General features: G+C 40.5%; 1 protein-coding gene across 4 annotated transcripts in view; it reads right to left on the minus strand.

The window, feature by feature from the left end:
- lhfpl4a (LHFPL tetraspan subfamily member 4a) overlaps positions 1 to 27,029 on the minus strand; it is a 50,893-nt gene that overhangs the window by 13,700 nt on the left and 10,164 nt on the right. For all 4 annotated transcript variants that reach the window (XM_048206942.1, XM_048206944.1, XM_048206943.1 and 1 more), the window contains exon 2: positions 1,141 to 1,377. In XM_048206942.1, the coding sequence (XP_048062899.1) occupies positions 1,141 to 1,377 (237 nt within the window). The remainder of the gene's footprint in view (positions 1 to 1,140; positions 1,378 to 27,029) is intronic.

Consider the following 27,029-nt stretch of genomic DNA (forward strand, 5'->3'; position numbering starts at 1 on the left):
ACTAGAAGAGTAACAAAATGCAGTAAACGGTAAAAAGAATTGCGCTACAAACCAGTGTGTTTATGATTATAATAATACATTAAAATAATATGATAAATACCAGTTTGCAATATCAAGCAGGAGACGGCTTCTGGACAGGTAAAATAACTGGGGGCAAATGACACATTCAAGTTAGAAATGGCTGCATACTGTCACATGTACCCTCTTTCCAAATTAATGAGCAGAGAGCAAGGGTGTTAGAGGACATGTGTGTGACATGACAGCTGTAGAGTGCTAAGTTGCTGGGGAGAGAACAGGAGATCCTCTTATCTTCCTGGAATCTGACATGTAACCATGACAACTTCTCTAGTTGATTTGGAATGTGTTAAAGGAATTGAGGGTGTTCTTCTCTTTAGATTTTAAGATGGTATTAACACCTGGCCACTTCATGTGTTTTTTAATGATCAGATTGCTATCCAAATGAGAATGATCCATTTATGCTTAGCTACATAAATATGTATACGCAAAACAAGGGTTGACCCAATGACAAGCTGTTGTACCCCTAAATACAACTTTTGCACTTTTTTGTGCACATTTTGCACACGCATCACTTCCGTGCTGATGATAACACTCTTTTCTTCCCATATGGCAATTAATGTTTGAGTTCCGTGGTTGGTCCATCTGTCTCATCCATTATTACTCACTCACATGTGGATTGTGGGGATACCAATCTTCCATATGCTTACATATTCCCATTTGGAAGGAGTAAAGCTTGCGTATGTGTCAAGCAAATGCTTTAACATTTGAAAGAGTTGCATCTGAAACACATATTAAACCGACCCCTCAAGTGATTTAAGATTGGATTGCAAGGAATCTTGAATGTGCCATGGAGGGCATTTACACTTGGTCTGTTCATGATTGAATAGTTAAGATGGCCAAATGTAAATACCCCCAGCACTCAAGCTTACTTACACATCATATAAGTTACCAAAGAGGACCAAACAAAACAAGATGATGACACCTTGAAGCTATCCCAAACAAATCACAAAAATCCACAGCAACACTGAACAATAACCACTTTATTGATTGACTATGAATGATGTTATTTGCTTATTTTATAAGACTGCATGCATAAACAGTGATCTGTAGGCCACCTCTCACCTTTATTTTCAGCCTTGATTTCATCGTGCATAAAGTCGTTCTGGCGGTTTCCGAGGACAAAAGCAAGAAAGGACAGGATGAGAGCATCTAGGATGCCGATGATGGCCAGTATGTAAGCCCAGCGAACTGAACAGTTTCCCAGTGTGTACTTTCCTGTCTCCTCTCCGCACATATCCCGGATGACCTCTGCATCCCAGCCATCTGGGAAAATCAAACAGCCCAGCACCAGGCACACAGCTGCCAAGAGAGAAAGTTTGAGAGACTGAGACAAAGGATAGTGTATGTATATATATATTATATATCAAATAAAAATCAAATAAAAACGAAAATTCATAAAAAAAAGAATCAGTGAGTGAAGTAGATGTGTGAATTGTATGTACACTAATAACATAAATTAAGGCAAATTAAAAATTTTGTCATAAAAAGAGCACAATTTATTTTACAGTGTTTCTGTGAATACACAGCAAAATACTGTAATATTGTACTACTACATATTCTTTCTTAATTCCTAATTCTTAATATTCATTCCACATTCTTAATTTGTAATTATTTTGTGTAGCTGCTTGTACTTCATTTAATTAATAATAAATAATGGGGGTGGTAGGGAAACCATTGAGTGCTTTTTGAGGGCCCATATAATTAAAACATTATTACTAATGTTGCTTTAATGCACCTCAAACTAGTTTTAAAATTCCCAGGTTGTTCCCAAAATATGGGTTTGTACAGGTATAGGTATAGAGCAGGAGTCCAACAATGACTGAGCACTCTGACAACTATTTTGGTCCCACTTTATATTAGGTGGATTTAACTACTATGTACTAACATTTTAATTAATCATTTGGTAATGCACATTAATTAAATACATATTGTTACATTTTAACAATTATTTTATAATTACCTGCATATAATTACATCTGTAATTAATTTCTGTAATTACATCTATAATTACATGGCTGACCCTTCCCTTCCCAACCCTTCCCTTAAACCTATAACCATACCACCAAACTTGTCCCTAATCTTATCCGTATCCACCTCAATAGCAGCACAAGTGTTTTACAATGCAACATGAATACAAGAAGTACACTGGACTTATTTTTGAACTAAAGTGGATTTAATTAGTATTAGATAAGGGTTCATGCATTGAGAAATCAAAATTTCCTTGATATTTTAACATATAAGTGGACATATAAGAGGATTTATGTACTATAAATACCCAAACCTTTTAACTCTATGTAATTAAGAATGAATATTTCCCATATTGCAACTACATTATTATCCTAATTATCTTAATTTAATACTAAAATATATTAGTTTTTTTCACACTTAGATGCTCATCACACAGAGCATCTAAGTGTCAAATATGGTTTCAAATCAAAAGACCAGTTTCTCAGGACATGTAATGCATAGAAGTCAAAAATGTAAACCAATATGACTATATTAACCTGACAAATTACATCAATGAAAGTATGTTTTATGAAGTAGAAATAGATCCTTAAAATAACAATTGCAGGTTACCACTTTTTTCAGCGTACATTTTAGTGTGTCACCCTAGGATTTTTACTGTATTCTCCTGGCCACCCCACTATTATTTTCCTGGAGGTCCCACTGTTTCTGCTTCTGTCTGATTTCATACAGATGAATACATTAGTGTAAAACTGCCTGCACAGAAACAGATCAACATCTAATTCTTCATTATATCCTCTTTTGCCCACCCACTGGTGTGTGTTAGTGATGTGATATGGAGAGACAGGAAAGATGTTACCCAATCATAGCAGTAGACATTTTCATTGAAGTCTTAAAGAAGACTAAACATCTAAATAGAGTGACTGTACTTGTGACCATAACAATGCGTAATATAGTTGTTTATTTAAATATGACGGAAACGCCTCTATGTGATTGCATCTTGAAGCACGAGTGAAATCAGTCCAATGGCATGGCGGGACATCATCCTGTAGCGTGTGACGTCATGACCAGAAAGCAATAAAGCACACCTTGACCAAACAATGTCAGCTTCTGACTGGCTAAAGCAAGTCGATCACAGACATGTAGGAAGTACCCTTCTCAGTATGTAGTTCCCTTCTCAGGGGTGACCCAAAGTAGCTGATCAGATTTGCACCACAGGGCAGCTCTGTGTACTAAAGTATCCAGTGCTCTGACTGGACGAGACTGTCCTCCAGAAAAAAAAACAAACGACTGTATAGGTCATTTATCAAGCACCTTATTACGACCTATATTTACGTTTTAAAGTCATGCACCCCCTAGCTGCTGTAAAAATAATGACAGTGTTGTGTTACATCTGTCGTCATGAAATGACGTATGACTGTCGTTACCAATCAAAATGCGTGTTCATTTAAATGCAATGTGTGGACATTTTTTACACCATTTAGCAAAACTCATTTTATTATAAACGACTACACCCACCCCATCCCTAAACCTACCCTTGGTGATTTATAGTGCATATACACTTTATGAGCACATGCATTCCCTGGGATTGAACCCACAATCGCATGATCACATGATTGCATATTGTTATTGCAATGCTCAGCCAATTGAGCTACGCGAAAGCCGAAATATGACACAGATAAAAGGGAACAGTGCGCTAAAATGAAAGCATACTGTTGTCGAAAGGGGTGCCACTTTTATAATAATCAACAGGAAAATCAGACTCAATAGGCCCATAAAAAGGCCTTCCAACACAGTGGCCAAATCCCAAACTGAAACCCTTGCATGGCATGCAGACCTCAGTCTCAGTTTTTTTCAACATGTTCTCCAACCAATACGCCCATATAGGTCGTTTGTCACTTCCCTGAAATACGACTCATAGGAGAGTTTGCTAAAGTTGCGCCCCTATCGACAACAGGACACTTTCATTTTTCATTGTTCCCTTTTATCTGCGTCGTATTTCAGGTTTCGCGTGGCTCAATTGGCAGAACATTCCAATTAAAATGAAATACATTTAATACATTTAATAATGTATTAGTAAATGTTGAAGTTAACATTAACAAAGATTAATAAATGCTGTAGAAGTGCAGTTCATTATTAGTTCTTGTTAACTAAAGTAGTTAACTAATGTTAACTAATGAACCTTATTGTAAAGTGTTACCTAGCAACCCAATGATCATCAAATAGGACTATATCAAGCATGAGAGTAATGAAAATGACTCAGGGAATTTATGACTCTGGATAATCTGTATTTTTTAGAATAGAGATCACAGTCATCCCACGATTCGGAAAGCAAAACATTACACAATCAAACAAAACAATATGTAGGGCTAATTTACTTGAGATTCTGATAAAATGTCATGTTTGTACAACATGTCATTGCTGTTCTTGTTGCATTTGCATGGCTTTAACCAGCAGATGTAATAAGCATGCTATGTTTCTAGAATATTTAGCTAGTGTAATCGATCTGATCAGTGAATTTAGCTGATATAGTCAATATAGTGAAGTGGAATAAAAACAACACAACTGCAAATTCAAAGGAAGTAAGACAATGTTGTCGAAACTAGTACTGGATACCTGAAGTAATTTTATGTTACCCTGTTTGCTAGCCTGGCATAATGATTTCATCTCTGTTAATAATTTTCACCATTTATTCCGGGGGTATGGCCAATTGTTTTCTATATATCCATTTTTCTCGCATCTGCTTTCAGTTCGAAATGTAAAACCAAACACTGCATTTGGAAAAAAAGCAACCTCATATTAACTGTGAAACAAAGTGGTGAGACTGTTATAGTTTAGGGGTGTTTTGCTTATTCATGGCCAAGCAAACCTGTCAAATTGTAATGTCAAATGTGAATATGAAGCAATCTGAAGTTGAAAAGCTGAACCATGAGTTGAACCAAAAGTTAAATCTTACTGAGCCAAAACATGAAAGCATCTAATCTCATTTCAATTTGACATGACCCATCCAATTTGACAACCCATCCAGTTAATGCACACACTAGTGAGTAGTGAACACACACACTGCAAACCAGAGAAATGGGAAACCATTTTTGCTGTGGTGCTCAGGAAGCAATTGGAGGTTAGGTGCCCTACTCAAGGAAACCTTTTCCTGCTGGTATTGAGAATCAAACCCACAACCTTCGGGTTACCAGTCTGACTCTCTAACCATTAGGCCTCAATTTCCCCGTATACGTATATGGATTTCATACACATGTATATTAAATGAAAGTATGGTAAATTATGTTCTTTTTATTTACAATAGCAGATTATGGCATCCAACCTTAAACTCCACTAATATGTGTGTTACGTCCTCGGACGTATGTAATATTCTGCGATTAGTGTTTGTTTTTCTTTTTTTCTTTCGAGTTTCCTTCTCATCTCTGCTCCAGGTTCCGGCTTCTAATTGTCTGGGAAAGTGGATTGGCTCCTCGCTGGTGATCGCATCCTTTAAAAGCGCGCTTCTGCGCAATGCAGGGGAGGCGCGGCTCTGTGTGTGTGTTCTGCGGGAGAACGCGTTGTTGTCAGCGTTCCTCCGGCCTGTTGTGAAATGATCTTTAATACTCCAGCTTGTGTACGATATTGACCCACTGTTTTCCGACCATATCTTTCTTGGTTATTTTCTTAACGTGTGTCGGTATTAAAAGGTAATCTGTAAATAGAGTTATGCCACATTTTGTAGGGAGTGGGCACCTATTCTTGTTTAGAGTTTTCTCCTGGTTTTGAGCAGATAGGGAGTCAGGGAAGTCTGATGTATTTTTGTTAATTTTTTCTTTGTTAGGTTAAGGTAGATCATTAAAAATAGTTAGTTTCTGTTTTGTTTGTTGTTTTGGTTTATTCCCATTCCTGGACCTATTACTGGATGGATGATTAAGCTTCTACAATAAACAAAAAATCTCTCCTTACGTGACATTCTTCATTTATGTTGCTTCCCCACCCCTAGACTGGGACGTAACATAAATTGGGGGCTCGTCTAAAAGACTTATCATCATACTCGGTAAGTCTTCTCTCTTTTGTTTGTCGCCTGCTTTCTTTTTAACGTGAGAGGAAGGAGTATAGAGAATGGAGTTTGATTTGACCGCGTTTACGCTGTCCCCTTCTACGGAGGAGTTTAATCGCTGTAAGAAAGACGATCTGATCAAAATAGCTGATTTCTTTAAAATATCTGTTTCACGTTATGCTACTAAAAAGGAAATTAAGGCTGTGTTGCATCGAAAATTGGTAGAATATCAGATATTGCCCGATGTAACTGTTTCAAGTGAATCCGAGGAAGAGGCGGTCCCGTTAGGTGAAGAAGAAAAACCTTCCCAAATTGCGCAGCCTCGCAGTCCTGTTTTTGTACCTCCTGATCCAATTTTAGCGGTTCGTCTGAAAGAGTTGGAGTTAGAAGTAAGGCGGCAAGAGCATCAAAATAAACTGTTACGTTTAAGAGAGTTAGAAATGGAAATAGAGATGAGAAAACGGGGCATTGATATTCATGGGGATCCAATGGAAGATGTACATATGCAATCTCCGGGGTTACCTTCTTTCGCTTCTCTGCCAGCCGCGACTGGGGCAACTTCGAGTCCTGCAGCCCCTGTAGCAGGTTCTCATGCAGTTCCCGTTTTTGATGTAGGGAAACATGTTAAATTGGTACCACCTTTTAGAGAGGCTGAAGTAGACTCCTACTTTATTGCATTTGAACGAGTAGCAGCAGCCCTTCAGTGGCCAAAAGAAATGTGGGCTCTTCTTTTACAGTGCAAATTAGTGGGAAAGGCTCAAGAGGTATGTGCATCCCTGCCTGTTGATACCAGTTTAGATTATGACGTAGTAAAAGCGGCTGTGTTGCGTGCATATGAGCTGGTCCCCGAGGCTTACAGACAAAAATTCCGAAACCATAAGAAAGCAGTCGCACAAACATTTGTTGAATTTTCAAGGGAAAAACAGGCTTTATTTGATAAGTGGTGTGCTGCCTGCAAAGTGAACACATTCCAGCAACTTCGTGAATTAATGTTGTTAGAAGATTTTAAAGGTTGTCTTTCTGATAATCTTGTAATTCATTTGAACGAGCAGAAAGTATCTTCGCTCGCAGAAGCCGCTGTCCTTGCTGATGAGTTTGTGTTAACTCATAGGGTGGTTTTCCCCCATGTTGTTCGGCACGAGAAAGTTGTGGGCTCGTCTGCTGCAGTGCCGGGGAAAGATGTTGTTGATGCTGTTAAAGTTGTACGCGGGAGAGCACAGGGAGGTCGGCGACCTTCACCAGTTAATACAGCACAAAAAAGAGTGTGTTTTTACTGTCTTGATTCGGGTCATCTCATTGCGGATTGTGAAGCATGGAAAAAGAAAAATCAGACTAAGTCTAAAAGTTTTGCTTTTGTAAAGTCCGTCTCAACCACACCTGCTGAATCGACTAAGTTGTCGATATATGAACCTTTTCTGTTTACTGGATCAGTAGCGTTATCTGATGACTCTGTTTTTAAGCCAATAACTATGCTCCGTGATACAGGATCCGCTCAGACGCTTATGTTGAGTACAGTGCTGCTGCTGTCTAATGAATCGTACACGGGAACTAATGTGTTACTCCGAGGTGTGGAACTCGGCTGTATTAAGGTTCCCTTACATACTGTGTGTTTAAAATCTGAACTTGTTTCAGGATGTGTGCAGGTGGTCGTGCGATCTCAGCTTCCAGTGGATGGGGTTGACCTCATACTGGGCAACGATTTAGCTGGAGGTAAGGTTTTTTCGCAGCCTGTCATTGTGGACACTCCCAGTGTGTTAGGTGAACTAACAGAAAAAGCTGAGCAATCCCCCAGTACATTCCCAGTCTGTGCCGTAACGCGCGCTCAAGCTCGTAAGCTCCAGGGTGTTGTTGATCTGTCAGATTCATTTTTAGCATCTGATGGTGAAAGAGTGGAAGCTAAAGTTGTCGTTCAGCCTGAAATGTCACCTGTAACTGAAAGTGTTCAGACAAAACTTAAGTCGCTCCAGATCGGGAAAAAGCAGTTGGCCACGTTGCAAAAATCTGATCCTTCACTAGGTGCATGTGTTGCAGCTGCAATTGACAAGAATATTCTTCCCGAGTCTGGAGTTGCATTTTATTGGGATAACGAAGTGCTTATGCGTAGATGGAAAAAGGATGACAGTTTTTGTCAAGTTGTTGTTCCCTCGGCGTATCGTGCACAAATACTTAAACTAGCTCATGATCATGTACTGTCTGGTCATTTAGGCATTAGGAAAACATACGAGCGAGTACTCCGCTACTTCTTTTGGCCAGGGTTGAAGTCCGATGTCTCCGCTTACTGCCGTTCGTGTCATGTATGCCAGCTGACCGGTAAGCCCAATCAGACCATACCACCTGCTCCTTTACATCCAATACCTGTGGTGGGAGAACCTTTTGAGCGTATTATTTTAGACTGCGTTGGCCCACTCCCAAAATCAAAAGCCGGGCATCAATACATTCTCACCTTGATGTGCGCTGCGACTCGCTATCCGGAGGCGATTCCGTTGCGCACAATCAAAGCGAAAAAGGTGGTCCAGGAATTGATTAAATTCTGCTCGGTTTTTGGGCTACCAAAAATTATACAAACCGATCAAGGATCGAATTTTACATCGAAAATATTCGCCCAAGTTACTCGCGAATTAAACGTGCAGCATATACTATCTAGCGCCTATCGCCCAGAAACTCAGGGAGCGCTAGAACGTTTCCATCAAACCCTGAAAACTCTACTGCGTAAGTTCTGTGTGGAAACAGGAAAAGAATGGGATGAGGGACTACCTATGCTGATGTTTGCAGTCCGTGAAACCACACAAGAATCCTTGGGATTTGCACCTGCTGATTTGGTGTTCGGGCATACTGTTCGCGGTCCTTTGAGAATGTTACGCGAACAGTTACTGGACGAATCTGTTTCCCCTATGCCTGTTCTAGATTATGTGCGCAAATTCCGTGATCGGTTACGACGAGCGTGTGCCATGGCAAAAGAGAATTTAGTCACGGCACAGAACAAAATGAAAGCTCACTTTGATAAAAAAAAGTGTTAAACGAAACTTTCAGCCTGGAGACTCGGTGTTGGTCTTTCTTCCAGTCCAAGGTTCAACCTTGCAGGCGAAATTTGGTGGTCCATATGAAGTTGAGAGTCAGCTTAGTGAAACTGACTATGTGGTGCGTACTCCAGATCGTCGAAGAAAACGCTCTTTGTTTGTTTGGGAGCGAGTTGATGCTTAATATAGCAGTGGATAACGTGAGCGGCTAAAGCAAGGTAGCACCTGTTTTGGTTATGGGTTTGTTTGTTTTCTAAGTATAATGTTATGTTCCTTGTTGTTGCAGTATGTGATTCAGGAGCGGAACTGATGACTAATATTTCAGTGGATAGTACAACCAACTAAGAAAAGGACCGGGGCTGATGACTATTATATCAGAGCACGCACTACTAAGACAACAAGGACTGGCGCCGATTGTTATCTGTTTATTTTAGAGTTTTGTATGTTATTGTGTAGCCGATGTGGGGTTCAATGAGTTTTTAACTCGTCGTTAAGTGTTTTTTTTTTTTAGTGTACTCTCAGGATATGTTGAGTCCTTCCTTTCGATAAATGTTCAACGTGTATTGGGAGGTAACAATAGATGGTTTTCATGAGAACTAATGGTAACTGTTGCGTTGTTGTTTTAAATTGTTTTTGTGTTTGTTTTTTAGGTTTCCCAGGCGGTTGCACTTGAGGGGCAGTGGGCGCACGTGTGGTGTTTTTGGTGGATGCAGTGGTTTGGTGTGTGGGTTTTTTTTCACATCGTAAGTATTTGCTGTGGTGAATAATTGGTTTGGAGAATTATTAACTTTCACTCCACTTGTTCCTCAGTGTGCTGCCTGGTTTGTTTTTGTTTTTTTTTGTTTGTTTAATTTTTTTTATTGTGTTTATGCTGGAGTGTATTTTAGTGTTTTCAATAAAACTGCTGTGTAAAAGCTTGTTGTACTAAAATCATCTTGACTGCTGGTTTATTCCATACATGATATACCTGTAAGCTCATTACCTGGGCAAGGTTACAATCTGGCGTAGTCGGCAGGGTACCCAGCAGTCTCGATGTTTTATTTTTGTTTTGGTGTAAATTTTATCTAATTAGTTTATGTAACAGATAATAATCGGTGCAAGAAGAGGACGGATTCACTGGGAACCTGTGTTGGAGTAACATCTGAGACATTGAACTGAGTTTTTCTTCTACCAATATTTTTTTTTCTCTTCCATTAACTGTCATTGTTTATAAAGGAGCACTCGATGGCTGATGACATGGAACAGCAACTATCAGCGCTAAGGGAACAATTGGAGGCTCTTCAAGCCACTAATGAACGTTTACTGAGAGAACAGTCCACTCATCTATTGCCTGACGCTGCTCGGCCTAGTACCTCCACTGGCCATCAGGTGCCTTTTGAGTAGATTGTGTTTATTCCAAGAGAACGTAAATGCTCTAAGTTTTATGGTAATGATGAGTCAAGTAGTGTAACTATTGAGGATTGGGTGGAGGAGGTATGAGCTTGTATAGATAACAGAAATTGTTCAATGACAGAAAAGATCCAATTTGTATTAGATCATTTGGGTGGGGAAGCACGTATGGAGATTAAATTACGTCCTCGTAGTGAGAGAGATGTACCTGAGAACATTTTTAAGATCCTCACTGATATGTATAGTGGCCGTAAATCTTATGTGAAGCTGCAGCAACAATTTTTTGGTAGAAAACAACGAGAGGGTGAGACACTTTGTGAATATTCTCATGCACTTATGTCTTTAATGGAACTGAATGTAAATACTAATTCAGACTGTGTTCCTAATCCTGATAGGGTTGTTCGAGACCAGTTTGTAGAGCATGTGAGGAGTGTCTCCTTGCGCCGTGAGTTGAAAAAATTAGTACGGCAGACTCCCACTATATCTTTGTGGCAAGTTCGGGAGGAAACTATGCAATGGTTAGAAGAAAGTGAAGTTGAATATGGTCAAACAAATTCGGCTTCAGTATTTAGGCAGTTCAATATGGAATTGAGTGACTGTAATGCTGTAATGGTTGATAGAGATGCTGAATTGACAGAAATAAAAAATATTCTTAAACAGCAACAGGTTCAGATAAGTGCTTTAACTCAAGGTTTTGAGTCTTTTAAAGTAAGATTTGAAGCTTCCCGTTGTAGTCCTCAGGTTGAGGCTGTAAATAGCCAACCAGTGAATCAACCAGCTCCTGTTCAACGCCAATGTCTACGTTGTAATAGGCCAGGTCATTTGGCTCGATATTGCCGTACACCTATGCCAAATGAGTTTAGGCCAAAGAGAAGACACGCGAATCAATCAGAGGCAGAACCATCGCCAGCTGCTGCAGTGGAAAGTCATGTAATAGAGAGTGAGCATGTCTCAAGTCAGCCGGTCCCAGTAATGTCAAATCTTGTTGCACCTTGCCCGGTTATGGAAGTGGTTATGGGGGTTATACCAGTCCTCCAGTTGTGTGGGGAAAATTCGTGTGCAGTCTAAAGCCCCGGTTCCAATTCCAGCTGGCTGTTTGGTGTTAGTACCTGCAACTGGACCTAAAGGTAAAGTTAATAGTAGGTCTTTAGTTTATCTGGAACCAAATGATTCTGATGAGACTCATCTGCCCCCTGGAGTATTACTTTCCCATGCTTTATTGGCCATGGAGAATGGGTTAACTCATGTTCCTGTTGTAAATGTTGGTACTCAGGTAGCATATTTACAGCCACGAGCGTTGCTGGGTGCTTTGTACCCTGCAGATATTCTTGATGTTTCTGAAGTCGATTTTAAGGAAAGACTGACTTCAGAGGGGTGGATGGTCTTTATTGAGCAACATAGTGTTGAAGTTGAGCCAGATTTGACAAGCTTGGATGGTGTAAACCTTACAAATTTGAATTCTGAGCAACAGACAATAGTTAAAAAGCTGTTGTCTAAATATAGAGGAGTGTTTTCAAAAGGAGATGGTGATCTAGGCTGTACTTCTTTAATAGAACATCAGATTCCATTAGTTGATAAGGCTCCAGTTAGACAACCTTATAGGAGAATACCCCCATCCCAGTATGAGGCTGTAAAAGCACATATTAGGCAGCTTTTAGAAGCCCAGATTATAAGGGAAAGCTGCAGTCCGTATGCCTCACCCATTGTCTTGGTCCAGAAGAAAGATGGTGCGTTGAGGCTTTGTGTGGATTATAGGCAATTAAATTCTAAGACTCGAAAAGATGCATACCCCCTTCCTAGAATTGATGAATCCCTGGATGCATTGTCTGGGGCCAAATGGTTTTCCACCCTTGACCTAGCAAGTGGGTATAACCAAGTGCCTGTGGCAGAGACAGATCGTTTTAAAACCGCATTCTGTACACCATTTGGACTATTTGAATTTAATCGTATGCCTTTTGGCCTGTGCAATGGACCAAGTACCTTTCAGAGACTTATGGAGCGTATTTTTGGAGATCAGAGCTTTCAGTCTCTGCTGCTATATTTGGATGATGTAATTGTGTTTTCATCTTCCTTTGAACAGCATGTACAACGACTGGAGTTGGTCCTGCGCAGACTTGATGAGGAGAATTTGAGAGTAAAATTGACCAAGTGTTCTCTTTTTCAACACAAGGTGAAATACTTAGGCCATGTGGTATCTTCAGATGGAGTATCAACGGATCCAGATAAGATCGCAGTTGTGGCAGAGTGGAGGAGACCTCAAAATATGCAAGAACTGAGATCATTCTTAGGCTTTGCAAGCTACTATCGTCGTTTTGTTGCAAACTTTTCAAAAATAGCACAGCCATTGAATGCCCTGGTCGCGGCTTTGCTGCCTAAAAATCACAGAGGTACGTCAAAGAAATCTGTAGAGGAGCAATGGACGGAAGTATGCGAGCAAGCGTTTCAGACACTAAAGAGCAAGTTGGTATCCGCTCCTGTGATAGCTTATGCAGACTTTAAGAAATCGTTTATTTTGGATGTAGATGCCAGCCATCATGGACTGGGTGCAGTACTATCGCAAGAACAAGATGGTAAAATAAGGCCTATAGCATATGCTAGTAGAGGACTGAGAAAAGCTGAACGTAACATGCAGAATTACAGTTCTATGAAATTGGAATTTTTAGCCCTAAAATGGGCAGTGGCGGATAAATTCAGGGATTATTTGTTGGGAAACAAGTGTCTGGTTTTTACAGACAATAATCCATTGAGCCATTATCAATCTGCAAAACTTGGAGCTGTGGAGCAAAGATGGGCATCACAACTGGCAGCATTTGATTTAGAGATTCGATATAAGCCGGGAAAGGCAAATGGAAATGCAGACGCATTATCTCGTCAGTATGTTGATGCAACAGTGGAAGTTATAGCTCCTTTAACTTCTTTTCCAGTTTTGTTGAAACAGGCGATTCAAGAGCGGAGCTGCCCTGATGTGCAGGCTACCCAGGAGTCCGTGACTACGCTTCCAGCACGAACAAAAGGGGACATTACATTGTTGCAGGCTGCAGATCCAGTGATTGGCCCTTTTCTGGGTTTTTGGAAGCGTCAGAGAGGCCCAAATCGTGAGGAGAGAGAGACTGCATCTCCAAAATTATTAGAACTTTGTAGGCAATGGAACAAGATGTTAGAAAAAGATGGCGTTCTCTACCGACGGATTATGCCACAGGATGGAGGCAAGGAAATTTATCAGTTAGTGCTTCCAGAGGTGTTAAGAGAGGATGTGTTAACAAGTCTCCATGATGACCATGGGCACCAAGGAATTGAAAGAACAACAGACCTGGTGAGACGGCGATGTTATTGGCCAGGTATGAGTCAAGATGTTGAACGATGGTGTAAAAACTGTGAAAGATGCACACTGGCCAAAGCTGTCCAGCCAAAGGTACGCAGTTTTATGGGCCATTTACTGGCTTCTAAACCACTTGACATTTTGGCAATAGATTTTACTGTTTTAGAGCCTTCCTCTGATGGAAAAGAGAACGTTTTAATAATGACTGATGTTTTTTCAAAGTACACTCAAGCCATTCCTACTAGAGATCAGTCTGCCAGTACTGTAGCAGAAGCTTTGGTAAATCACTGGTTTTATATTTTTGGAGTACCCCGCCAAATCCATTCAGACCAAGGGAGGTCTTTTGAGAGCGTGCTGATTCAACAACTATGTTACATGTACGGGGTAGTTAAAACAAGAACAACACCATATAGGCCACAAGGGAATGGCCAGTGTGAACGTTTTAATAGGACACTTCATGACTTGCTTTCGCACTTTGCCATTTGAAAAAAAATGTCACTGGCCTGTTCACCTTCCACAGATGTTGTTTGCTTATAATACAAAGGTGCATCAGTCTACTGGTCATTCCCCTCACATGTTGATGTTTGGACAGGAACCGCAGCTACCAGTGGATTTTCTGCTGGGGCAGGAGGGCCTGAAGGGAAGAAAGGTTGGTGAGTGGATTACAGAGCACCAGGAAAAACTAAAGAATGTATTTCAGGATGCAAGGCATCAACTCCAGGCGGCTGCAGAACAGAGAGCAAGGAAGCATGATGTGACCGTTAAGAATCCAGAACTTGAGTTGGGACAACTAGTTTTAAAGCGAGATCACCGAAAGAAAGGTCGTCAAAAGATTCAAGATCTTTGGGACCCCACAGTGTTTAAAGTTGTAAGATGTTCCAGTGATGGAAATGGTGTGTATGCTGTTGTTCCAGTAGGAGAAGAGGGACCGGTGCGAAACATTCACAGGACAGAATTGCGACCAGTACATGACTGGATACAGCCACAGACAGTCCCTGTGTTAGAAACAGAGGATTTAGGACTCCCTAGTCAAAATATTGAACCTGATGTAGAAGACCCTAACCATTTAATTGTGGTTTTTCGTCCGTTGATAGATTGTCCTCTCAATAACCCTGTGGACCCTGTACATCCGTTACTGGAAGGTCAGCAGAGCCAGTATGACCAGCCTGAAGGTACGGGCCAGCGAGAGACTGGACAGCAAGGACAACTGAGGAGAACTTCAAGAGTAACAGCGGGTCATCATTCTAATCCACATAACCTGCCACGATCAAGCTGTCCATTAGAAACGGAGTTGTAAGGGTGTTGGCATGCGGACTGTTAGCTTCCCCCTAAAATAAGTGATTTATGTCCTGTCGACGGGACGGCGACAAAATTTGGGGGGGAGGAATGTGGTAGGGTGACACTAGGACCTGGGGGAGAATTGGTGAGGTACGACCGGAAAGGGGGTTGAGACCAATGATTGTCGCACATATTAATCAGGTGAATAACCATTTTAAAGGGAAGATAAATAATCAGAAAAACAACAGGAACGGGATGCTGGGCTCTTTGTTTGTTTGGGAGCGAGTTGATGCTTAATATAGCAGTGGATAACGTGAGCGGCTAAAGCAAGGTAGCACCTGTTTTGGTTATGGGTTTGTTTGTTTTCTAAGTATAATGTTATGTTCCTTGTTGTTGCAGTATGTGATTCAGGAGCGGAACTGATGACTAATATTTCAGTGGATAGTACAACCAACTAAGAAAAGGACCGGGGCTGATGACTATTATATCAGAGCACGCACTACTAAGACAACAAGGACTGGCACCGATTGTTATCTGTTTATTTTAGAGTTTTGTATGTTATTGTGTAGCCGATGTGGGGTTCAATGAGTTTTTAACTCGTCGTTAAGTGTTTTTTTTTTTTAGTGTACTCTCAGGATATGTTGAGTCCTTCCTTTCGATAAATGTTCAACGTGTATTGGGAGGTAACAATAGATGGTTTTCATGAGAACGAATGGTAACTGTTGCGTTGTTGTTTTAAATTGTTTTTGTGTTTGTTTTTTAGGTTTCCCAGGCGGTTGCACTTGAGGGGCAGTGGGCGCACGTGTGGTGTTTTTGGTGGATGCAGTGGTTTGGTGTGTGGGTTTTTTTTCACATCGTAAGTATTTGCTGTGGTGAATAATTGGTTTGGAGAACTATTAACTTTCACTCCACTTGTTCCTCAGTGTGCTGCCTGGTTTGTTTTTGTTTTTTTTTGTTTGTTTAATTTTTTTTTATTGTGTTTATGCTGGAGTGTATTTTAGTGTTTTCAATAAAACTGCTGTGTAAAAGCTTGTTGTACTAAAATCATCTTGACTGCTGGTTTATTCCATACATGATATACCTGTAAGCTCATTACCTGGGCAAGGTTACACTGACCAGCAGCGTCAAGATATTATGGTGTTAATTAAAGAATATCCCTCTTTATTTGCAGATACTCCCTCTCAAACTACTGCAATAGTCCACGATATTGAAATTGAGGGATCAGCTCCCATACGTCAACATCCCTATCGTGTTAATCCTGTAAAACGGGAAATAATGAAAGAGGAGGTGAAGTATTTGCTTGATCAGGGGCTTGCTGTTCCCAGTTCCAGTCCGTGGAGCTCACCTTGTATTCTTGTGCCTAAGCCTGACGGAACATATAGATTTTGTACAGACTACTGTAAGGTTAATAGTGTCACAAAACCTGATTCTTTCCCTATGCCCCGTATGGAAGACTGCATAGATCGAGTAGGAGCGGCCCGCTTAGTCACGAAACTCGATCTTCTAAAAGGTTACTGGCAGGTGCCGCTGACTGCCCGTGCGTCTGAAATATCGGCCTTTGTGACGCCAGATAACTTTCTAAATTACACCGTAATGGCATTCGGGATGAGAAACGCTCCCGCTACCTTTCAAAGGTTAATGCAGAAAGTATTGTCTGGAATTAAAAGTTGCGAAGCCTATTTGGATGACGTTGTTGTATATTCCAATAGCTGGGAAGAGCACATTAAGACCTTACGGGAGATCTTTACCCGGTTGAGTGAGGCTTCATTAACCATCAACCTAGCCAAATGTGAATTTTGCAAGGCTGTAGTAACATACCTTGGAAAGCAGGTAGGACATGGTCAAATTCGTCCGGTAGATGCGAAGGTTGCTGCCATCCTTCAGTATCCTGCACCTAAGACCAAACGAGAGTTGCGCCGTTTTCTCGGAATGGTGGGCTATTACAGAGCATTTCGCAAAAATTTTGCATCTGTTGTGGCTCCGCTTACTGACCTGTTGAGCTCCTCTAGAAACTTTATCTGGACTCCATCATGTGAAAACGCTTTTAAAGCGGCAAAAGATTTGTTGTGTTTTTCTCCAATTCTCGCTGCCCCTGAATTCACTTGCCCTTTTAAACTTGAGGTAGATGCTAGTGCTGTGGGAGCCGGAGCAGTGCTTTTACAGGAGGATGACCGTGGAGTTGACCACCCCCTGTGTTACTTCTCGAGGAAGTTTTTAAAGTCTCAACAGAACTACAGTACTATTGAAAAAGAAACCCTTGCTTTAATTTTAGCACTTCAACATTTTGAAGTCTATTTGGGCAGTAGTTCTCTCCCAATTGAAGTGTTCACAGATCACAATCCCCTGACTTTTCTGTCGCGCATGTCAAATCATAACCAGCGTCTGATGAGATGGTCATTAATTGTGCAGGAATTTAATTTAAAAATAAGGCACAAGAAAGGAATCGACAATGTTATCGCTGATGCTCTTTCCAGGTCAGTTGGTACATAATTTTTTATTGTTGGATATTACATTTCATTATTAAGTACTAGAGGTTATTTCTTATTGGTGGGGGTGTTACGTCCTCGGACGTATGTAATATTCTGCGATTAGTGTTTGTTTTTCTTTTTTTCTTTTTTTCTTTCGAGTTTCCTTCTCATCTCTGCTCCAGGTTCCGGCTTCTAATTGTCTGGGAAAGTGGATTGGCTCCTCGCTGGTGATCGCATCCTTTAAAAGCGCGCTTCTGCGCAATGCAGGGGAGGAAATGATGAAATGATCTTTAATACTCCAGCTTGTGTACGATATTGACCCACTGTTTTCCGACCATATCTTTCTTGGTTATTTTTTTATGTTGTTGGTATTAAAAGGTAATCTGTAAATGTCACCACTCAGTAGGAGTTTGTTTTAGTTGGTTCAGATGTGTCGGTATTAAAAGGTAATCTGTAAACGTCACCATCCAGTAGACGCTTATTTATTTGCTTAACGTGTGTCGGTATTAAAAGGTAATCTGTAAATAGAGTTATGCCACATTTTGTAGGGAGTGGGCACCTATTCTTGTTTAGAGTTTTCTCCTGGTTTTGAGCAGATAGGGAGTCAGGGAAGTCTGATGTATTTTTGTAAATTTTTTCTTTGTTAGGTTAAGGTAGATCATTAAAAATAGTTAGTTTCTGTTTTATTTGTTGTTTTGGTTTATGCCCATTCCTGGACCTATTACTGGATGGATGATTAAGCTTCTACAATAAACAAAAAATCTCTCCTTACGTGACATTCTTCATTTATGTTGCTTCCCCACCCCTAGACTGGGACGTAACATGTGCGACTTGATGACATTTCAGGGTGTTGCGAATGAACACATTTTGTTAAGTGAAATGAACTTCAACAGATATCCCATTCTCAGGGAGTAGGGAGCAGTGAACACTGTGTAGGGACCCTGTCAATCGGGACACACCCGAGTTCATGGTGGTCTCTAAAAATGGTGACAATAAATAGTTTATTTCCATAAATAAAAGACAGTCTTCTGAACTTCCTCTGTCCAGATACCTGTAGCGGGTCAGTACCTTGAGCCAGAAAATTTATCTACATGGTATATATATATATATATATTTACAGTACAGTCCAAAAGTTTGGAACCACTAAGATTTTTAATGTGTTTAAAAGAAGTTTTGTCTGCTCACCAAGGCTACATTTATTTAATTAAAAATACAGTAAAAAACAGTAATATTGTGAAATATTATTACAATTTAAAATAACTGTGTACTATTTAAATATATTTGACAAAGTAATTTCTTCCTGTGATGCAAAGCTGAATTTTCAGCATCGTTACTCCAGTCTTCAGTGTCACATGATCCTTCAGAAATCATTCTAATATGCTGATTTGCTGCTCAATAAACATTTATGATTATTTTCAATGTTGAAAACAGTTGTGTACTTTTTTTTTTTTCAGGATTCCTTGATGAATAGAAAGTTCAAAAGAACAGCATTTATCTGAAATACAAAGCTTCTGTAGCATTATACACTACCGTTCAAAAGTTTGGGGTCAGTAAGAATTTTTATTTTTATTTTTTTGAAAAGAAATTAAAGAAATGAATACTTTTATTCAGCAAGGATGCATTAAATCAATCAAAAGTGGCAGTAAAGACATTTATAATGTTACAAAAGATTAGATTTCAGATAAACACTGTTATTTTGAACTTTCTATTCATCAAATAATCCTGAAAAAAAATATTGTACACAAATATTTTGTACAATTGTACACATTAAATGTTTCTTGAGCAGCAGATCAGCATATTAGAATGATTTCTGAAGGATCATGTGACACTGAAGACTGGAGTAATGATGCTGAAAATTCAGCTTTGCCATCACAGGAATAAATTACTTTGTGAAATATATTCAAATAGAAAACAGTTATTTTAAATTGTAATAATATTCCACAATATTGCTGTTTTTTACTGTATTTTTAATTAAATAAATGTAGCCTTGGTGAGCAGACGAAACTTTTAAAAACATTAAAAATCTTAGTGGTTCCAAACTTTTGGACTGTACTGTATATATATATATATATATATATATATATATATATATATATATATATATATATATATATATATATATATATATTATATATATATTATATATACACACACACATATATTTACAGACACAACTAGCATGAAAATGTGAACCATCAGTCAAGTGACATGTATGCTGCCCCAACTAATGAGTGACCTAGAGAGGAGAAGACTACAATAAGCACAATGATGTGTGAGAGTCAGAGTTTAGTCAGAAGAATGTCATGCTCCCATCCTGCATCAATGAATACAGTAGTGAAATCAACACACCCATAGTGGTATGTTGAGTGGTATGATAGTAATGTCTGAGAAGGTCTGCACGCAGTCCACTTTTGAGGGATTGGTTGTACCTTTCAACACCCCATTTGCCTGAAGTTGTTAGAATGCAATGCTAATTTGCTGAATCCCTTTGGCATTTAAGAAGATGGCAAACTCAGATGACATAAAATGTGACCTATGTCGTGGGCACTGCTTGGGGCACACTCCAACAGGCAAAAAGCAGCCCAAAAAATTTTACTCTTACAAAAAAAAGTTTATTCAAGTGTGCTATTAGACTTGTCTTGACTTGACTATGGTTACAGAATTGTTTGAGGGGGCTGAGCAAGATTGGAGCATGACAGTCTGTCAGACCCAGTCCTAGAGAGATCAATGACCCATGTCTGTGGTTCACATCAATGAGGTGTGGGCTAGGTGGTCCATCTTAAAGGTGAAAGTAAGGCCATACAGGAAAATATGACCGTATTCCCAAAGCTCCCCTCTCTCTGCAAATGCACACGAATTGTTTGCACATGATGTCATAATGCACATGATGTCACTATAATAAGGCAATTTGCATTTTGGATCATAACTTTGGAACCCTAAAATTCTTTTTCCCCAGAATCCTTGAGTCAAGCCAGCCTCCTCTGTATGTGTGAAATGTATATTTGAATTTTCTAAAAACCTACTTTTTCAAACTCCTCCTAGGCCATTGGTCTGATCTTCACCAAAACAGGCACATAGCAGCAAGGGCTGGTGCTGGCAAAATGTTGTCAAAAGAATTTTGATTCGTTGAAGCATTGCAAAGTTCTAAGTCATTTAATTGGTCAGGCAATGCCCATTTTTACGAGTTGACCTATAGCTTAATAAAACTTGACACAACAGGTCATTTTGAGGAGGCACAACAAGTTTCTTAAAATTACACCAATAGGGGGCACTACAATAAAAAAACCATTATAACTCTGCAACCATATGATCCATAAAGTTGAAAATTAGTATGCATCTTCTTTGGTGCACGTCCTAACATATCCTCTAATAATACTCGGATACTTAAAAAAACATGGCTGCCAGCAGCCAATCAATTTCAGCAGCTAATAACATCAAATCTAAATGGCTTACCATCACAAAAAATGTATATATTTGTACATCTTGTGAAAATTAATGTGTACAAATTCTTGTGAAAATCAGCCACAAGGTGCACTTCACTGAACTTTGCACACATCAGCTCTAGACCATCCTGACATTTGTTCCTCACCATCATTGACCTGAATCCCTTCAGCTCCCACTGGCACATTTCTTTGCTCAGCTCTATACTTCCCTCTAGGTCCAATGAGGTAATAAAAAAGACAGCCTCGCATTTTTTAGGCTGCCACAACACTGTTGAATCCTGAATCTTATTAAAATCTCATGAATCAAATAGCGGTCCTCACCCAAACAATTAAATAATTTGAAATTCTATCAGTTCACTGGCAGACTGTGTTATATACATAGCCTAACAGAGAGGAACTTTGGCCAACACCTCATCTGATCAAGAGCTAAGGTGCACAGAATGTTCAGCAGTGTTGTTAAATTCTCCATTATCTCACTGTCCGTTATCTTGTGAATGGTATTTTCATGTGTCTTCTGTTATTTAAAAAAAACTATCTGCTGGTCCTGTCTGACTTGATTGAATCCCTGGTGCCACCCAGGAACTTAGCCCTTCCTCCTCTGCTGGTCCTATCTGGGTTGATTGATTCCCTGGTTCCGTCCAGGATCACTGACCTTCCTCCTTCACCATTACCATCTGGCTTTGCCATAACTTGGGATCCCCCAAGTCTTCCTCAGGACCTCCTGCATCTCCTTGGCTCACCAGATCCCCCATCGTCTTCACTGCCCTGAAGTGGGGATCTATTTCCCTTCCGTGACCCTGGCTCTTCCTCCCACAAAGCCCACCTGGACTGTTTTTGTTCTGTGGTGTTGCCTGGGTCATCATAGAACCTTAGAATGTCTGCTTGAGCTCTGTACTCTTTATGCATCATACAAAATCCTTTCAGAATGAGCTTCAGCACAAGGTTTCTTCATCAAGGAGGCATCTTCACTGGCATCAGCCAGACTTGATTGGGATACGAAACATTCCTTGGTGTGTTCCATCCAAAGATCAGCCACATGGACAAGCCACCTGGAGAATCATACAGTACATTGATACCAGTAAGGTACATCATCTGGAGAAGGCAGAGGCATTCACCAAATCCTTAGAAGAGACTCTTCCTAAGGATACCCCAGCAGGAGAAATCCAGAACAGAAGTAATCGTCTAAATGACACTATTCACAAAGCTGCATTTGAAACCTTAGGTAAAATGCATGGAAGACATAAGGCCAACTCAAAAGTGCTCACTGCAGTCATAGAAAAAAAAGCATGCAGCACTGTTGGAATATAAACTGCACACATCACAGTCAAGATTACAGACAATGAGAAACAACAACAACAAATGTTTGTTACTGTATAAATGACTTCTGGCTGAAACTCTTAAAGCAAATCCAGGCAGCAAAAGATGCTGAAAAATCCATGGCATGTACCATGAGATAAAGAAGGCAAGTGGCCCAACCTAACACAAGCTGGCATCAATTAAATCTGCTCCAGGGGAAACAATCACAGATGAGGGCAAGCAGATGGAGATATGGGTAGAATGTTACTCACAGTTATATGGCATCCCAAGCCATTAAACAGATGCCTGTTACAGAGGATTTTGATGGTTTGCCCACCACAGAAGAGCTGAGCAAAGCCATTGATAGTCTGCCCACCAAGAAAGCATCAGGACTGGATGGAATCCCCCCAGAGGTTATAAAGTGTGCCAAAGGTGTGTTATCGTGTCACCTGCACAAAATACTCTCCAAGTGCTGGGAGGAAGAAAGGAACCCTGGGACATGAAGGACTGCAACATTGTCACCCTGAATAAAAACAAAGGGGGTTGCAGTGATTGCAATAACTATAGTGGGATCTCTCTATTAAATATCACTGGCTCAATTCTTTGCTCTGGTTATTCTAAATCGTCTACAAAAACTCGCAGATTGGGATTATCCAGAGTCAGAGTGCGGTTAGATATCAAAACACTCCACAATAGACATGATCTTTTCCCTATAACAGCTTCAGGAGAAATGCAGACAATAGAAACAGCTGCTGCATATTGCTTTCATGGACCTGACAAGGCTTTTGACCTTGTCAGTCAAGATGGCCTAAAGATGGTTCACTGTCCAATCAGAGAGGATGATGAACAACATAATAACAGTGAGTGAATAACAGTGAGTGTTTATTGCAGCAGATGTAAACAGGAATAAACAGGTAAGTGAGCCTTTGATATAACAGTTCAGAAAGATGATAGAATGGTAACTGGGTTTAATGTTTTGCAGGTGGAGAGGAGATCGTGGACATAGAGAACCAGGGATGAGCACACGCCTCATTGAGATCCAGCCAGGTAACCAGGTAAGTAATATACAAATAGGGATTGCACACGAGAAGGAGAATGGAGACACATCAAATATTGGTTGCCCACCTAAGCTGCTCAGCATGATTCGGTCATTTCACACAGACATGGAGATTATTGTTAAGTTTGATGGCTCATCATCAGGGCCTTTAACATCAAGAGCATTTTTAAACAGGCTTGCGTTCTTGCCCAGCACTCTTTGGGATCTTTTTCACAGTCATGCTAAAACACACATTTGGTGAACCAAAGAAGGGATTTATCTCCATACTTGATCAAATGGTAACTTCTACAGCCTCTCTTGATTAAAAGCAAAAACCAAAGTCTGCAAGGTCAATTAGAGACATGCTGTTTGCCTATGATGCTGCTCTGTCAGCCCATAAGGAAGAGGATTTATAGCAGCTTATGGACAGATTTTCTCAAACATGAATCTGAAGAAGACAAATGTGACGTGCCAAGGTGTTGAGGATCCTCTTTCAATTACCATTATCAATTCAGGGCTCCAGACTAACATTTGAGAGCAGTTGCGCTGGTGCCACTAAGTTCTACAGAAGGTGGCACCAGCACCTGATTTGGTGGTGCTGTTTTTTTTTTTTTTTTTAAATCATAAATACGTGCAGTTACCAATAATATTACATATTTATTCATTTGGAAATTTGACAGTGAAGCACTAAGCTTGAATTGAGATGCAGATAAAATTAACTTATTAATAGTAACACGCAAAAACATATTTATAGGGAAAACTGTAAATAGTCTACTCCTATTAAATGTACCATATTGAACTGACTGACAGCGTCAGTGATTATGAAAGGAGCGTTCTGTACTTGCTTTCTGTGTAATTCAGTCACAATTAAAAAAACTTTTAGTTTTAGAATGGTAAGCGGGTTTACTGTTTTGCAGGTGGAGAGGAGATTGTGGACATGGAGATCCAGAGATGAGCACAAGCCTCATTGAGATCCAGCCAGGTATCCAGGTAAGTAGTATACAAATAGGAAATGCACACGAGGAGGAAAATGGAGACAAATGGAGAACAGGAACTTGGAGTAATCTTAGAGGATTTGTTGCTAGAACATGGAGAACAGGTAAACAGTCCTTCTCTAAACGAGACCAGACAATGACTGAGATTGAAGTGTGTGCTTTTATGGTGTGGAGCTGATGAGGGTGATTGCTGGCAGATGCAGATGATTGTGGAATGTGTGCAGGTGGAAGCCAAGGAGGACGATGGGAAATGTAGTGCAGAGGTTGCAGGTGAATCATGACAGTACTCTCCCCCTTCCAGAAGGTGTGACCTCATGCCAAACCGATTCCACCCAGGGAGGGAGGGCGGGCGCCCTGGTGTCGAGCCAGGGAGGTGCAGCCCGTCCAGGGAGTCAGGGAGGCGCCGGCTGTTCAGGGTCCCAAGGAGGATCGGCCTTTATGGCCTTGCTATGGAAGCCATGAAAGCCAGGGAGGTGCTGATGTTAGAGTCATTATGAAGAGTTCAATGTTCTTTGGGCTGAGCTCTGGGACTAAAGCAGACTCTGGAGAACATACTAGAGTGGACTCAAGAAAACATAATGGAGCAGACTCTGGAGAACATACTGGAGCAGACTCTGGAGAACATACTGGAGTAGACTCTGGAGCAGACTCTGAAGAACATACTGGAGCAGACTCTGTACCATGCTCAGGGGCTGGAACCATCACTGGACTCTGGTCAGGGGCAGATTCTTGGTCTGGGGGCAATTCTTGTAATGACTCAAGGGCTGAAAGTGAATTTAGAGTTATCTCACAAGAACAAGGTATTGATTGGCATTTTAATATCCCATACCATGCTCAGTCGCCTGGAGTAGTGGAGAGATTGATCAAAGATTGATTAACTAAAGCGTGTTTAGACAGGGGAAAAAAATCGGATGACTGTATTGCCAGATGTTTTAGCTGAAATACGAATGACACCATCCTCCACTACTAAATTGCCCCTTTTTGAAATTTTGATGGGTAGGCCTTTTCTGATACCATGGGTCAAAGGCCATACTGCCGTTTCTTCTTTAGGTGAAATGGAGGTGATACTGGAGGACAGATTCAGGGGTAAGAGTGGGCCCCAATGTAGACTCTGGGCCCGGAACAGGCTCGATACAGAACTCTGAGACTGGGGCGGACTCCTTACTGAATACTAGGGCTGAAGTGGACTCGTGATTGAACTCTGGGACTGTACTAAACTCTGGAGATGATTAGAAAGGATGTGGTATTTTGGAGGCGGATCGACTAAACAAGAGAGCATATAGGATATATTTCTCCAATGAACAGTTGTTAGTATCCCAGGGCATCATCGAATACAGTGGTTCATCCAGACCTCCATGAAAGAAGGTCATGAAAGGTGTGTGCTTTTATGGTATGGTGCTGATGAGGGTGATTGCTGGCAGGTGTGGGCGATTGTGGACATCTGTAAAAACACCAAACTGACAGTTTTTAGAGCCTGTACTCTAAGTACCTTGATGTATGGCTGTGAATCTTAGACCCTTTATTTAAGACAAGAAAAGTTTAAACGTTTTTCACATGCAATATTTGTGACACATTCTTGGCAGCAAGTGGACCATCCAAGTAACAAACAAAGAGGTCTTGGACAGTGGTAACATTCCAAACTTGTTCATGCTCCGTAGGCAGAGCTGACTTTGCCTGCATGGCCTTTTCTATGGACTGAAACATGGGTGGATCCCAAAAGATTTTCTCTATGGAGAGCTGGTCATTGGGAAGAGAGCCCAAGGACACCCTCATCTATGTTTCAAGGATATCTGTAAACAAGATATGAAGGTACAAGAAGGTCCAACAACAGTTTCTTTCTCCTGCATGGTCTGCACTCAACTACCAGGAGGAGTGGCAACATCAGACTGAACACAGGTAGACATTCTCTTCCCTCTACCCTCTCCCACGGAACCTCAGATTGTCCAGACTCCATTTACTGGCGAGACAGAGTATCTGAATTTTCATTTCCACTGCAGAAAAATCCACACTCTACTGTAATAAGTTTTGCTGTGTTCAGGTATCTCAATGGATTACTATCAGTAAACATCACATAGGCAGCTAACAGATACTTCCTGGAGGTTTCTGAGACTCGTTATTTAAGCATAAGAATTTTTCTTTCAGATGGTCTAAGCCTACTAGAAAGATCTCCTTACTCAGATATTCCTGCAAAAGCACAGCCCCCAGGCCAGAAAGGTTGGCATTTATCTCCATAACAAGGTTTTTAGAATTCAGCCATAGAACAAAACTGGTGCTGAAACCAGTGCATTTTAGCTTTGTTTTAGTTTCATACTCTACAGTCCAAAATGAGGAGAGAGACATTCTTGCAGTCTTAGTACAGTCCTAGTTTACATTATGTGATGCCATAAACAGTCAAGCAGCCGGGATTTGCTATATAAATGGCTTCTAAAAGACTTCAGCAAACTCTATACATGATTGCTGTGAGCCGTGAGGCCATCTCATGGTGAAAATGAACTCTATGTATTCTAATGATATCTCCCAAGGGTAACATGCACAGGGTGAAAAGCAACGGTTGTAGTACTGAGACTTGCGGTACTCCATATTGAACTTTTGATATGATTGATACGATACCTCTTCATTTACTGCTACAAATAAGTGTGATTTGAACAATGCAATTCCACTAATGCCAACATAATTTTCTGAGTCTGTTTAAAAGAATGTTGTGGT

Source organism: Megalobrama amblycephala, linkage group LG11 (assembly GCF_018812025.1).
Source record: "Megalobrama amblycephala isolate DHTTF-2021 linkage group LG11, ASM1881202v1, whole genome shotgun sequence".
NCBI classification, from domain to species: Eukaryota; Metazoa; Chordata; class Actinopteri; order Cypriniformes; family Xenocyprididae; genus Megalobrama; species Megalobrama amblycephala.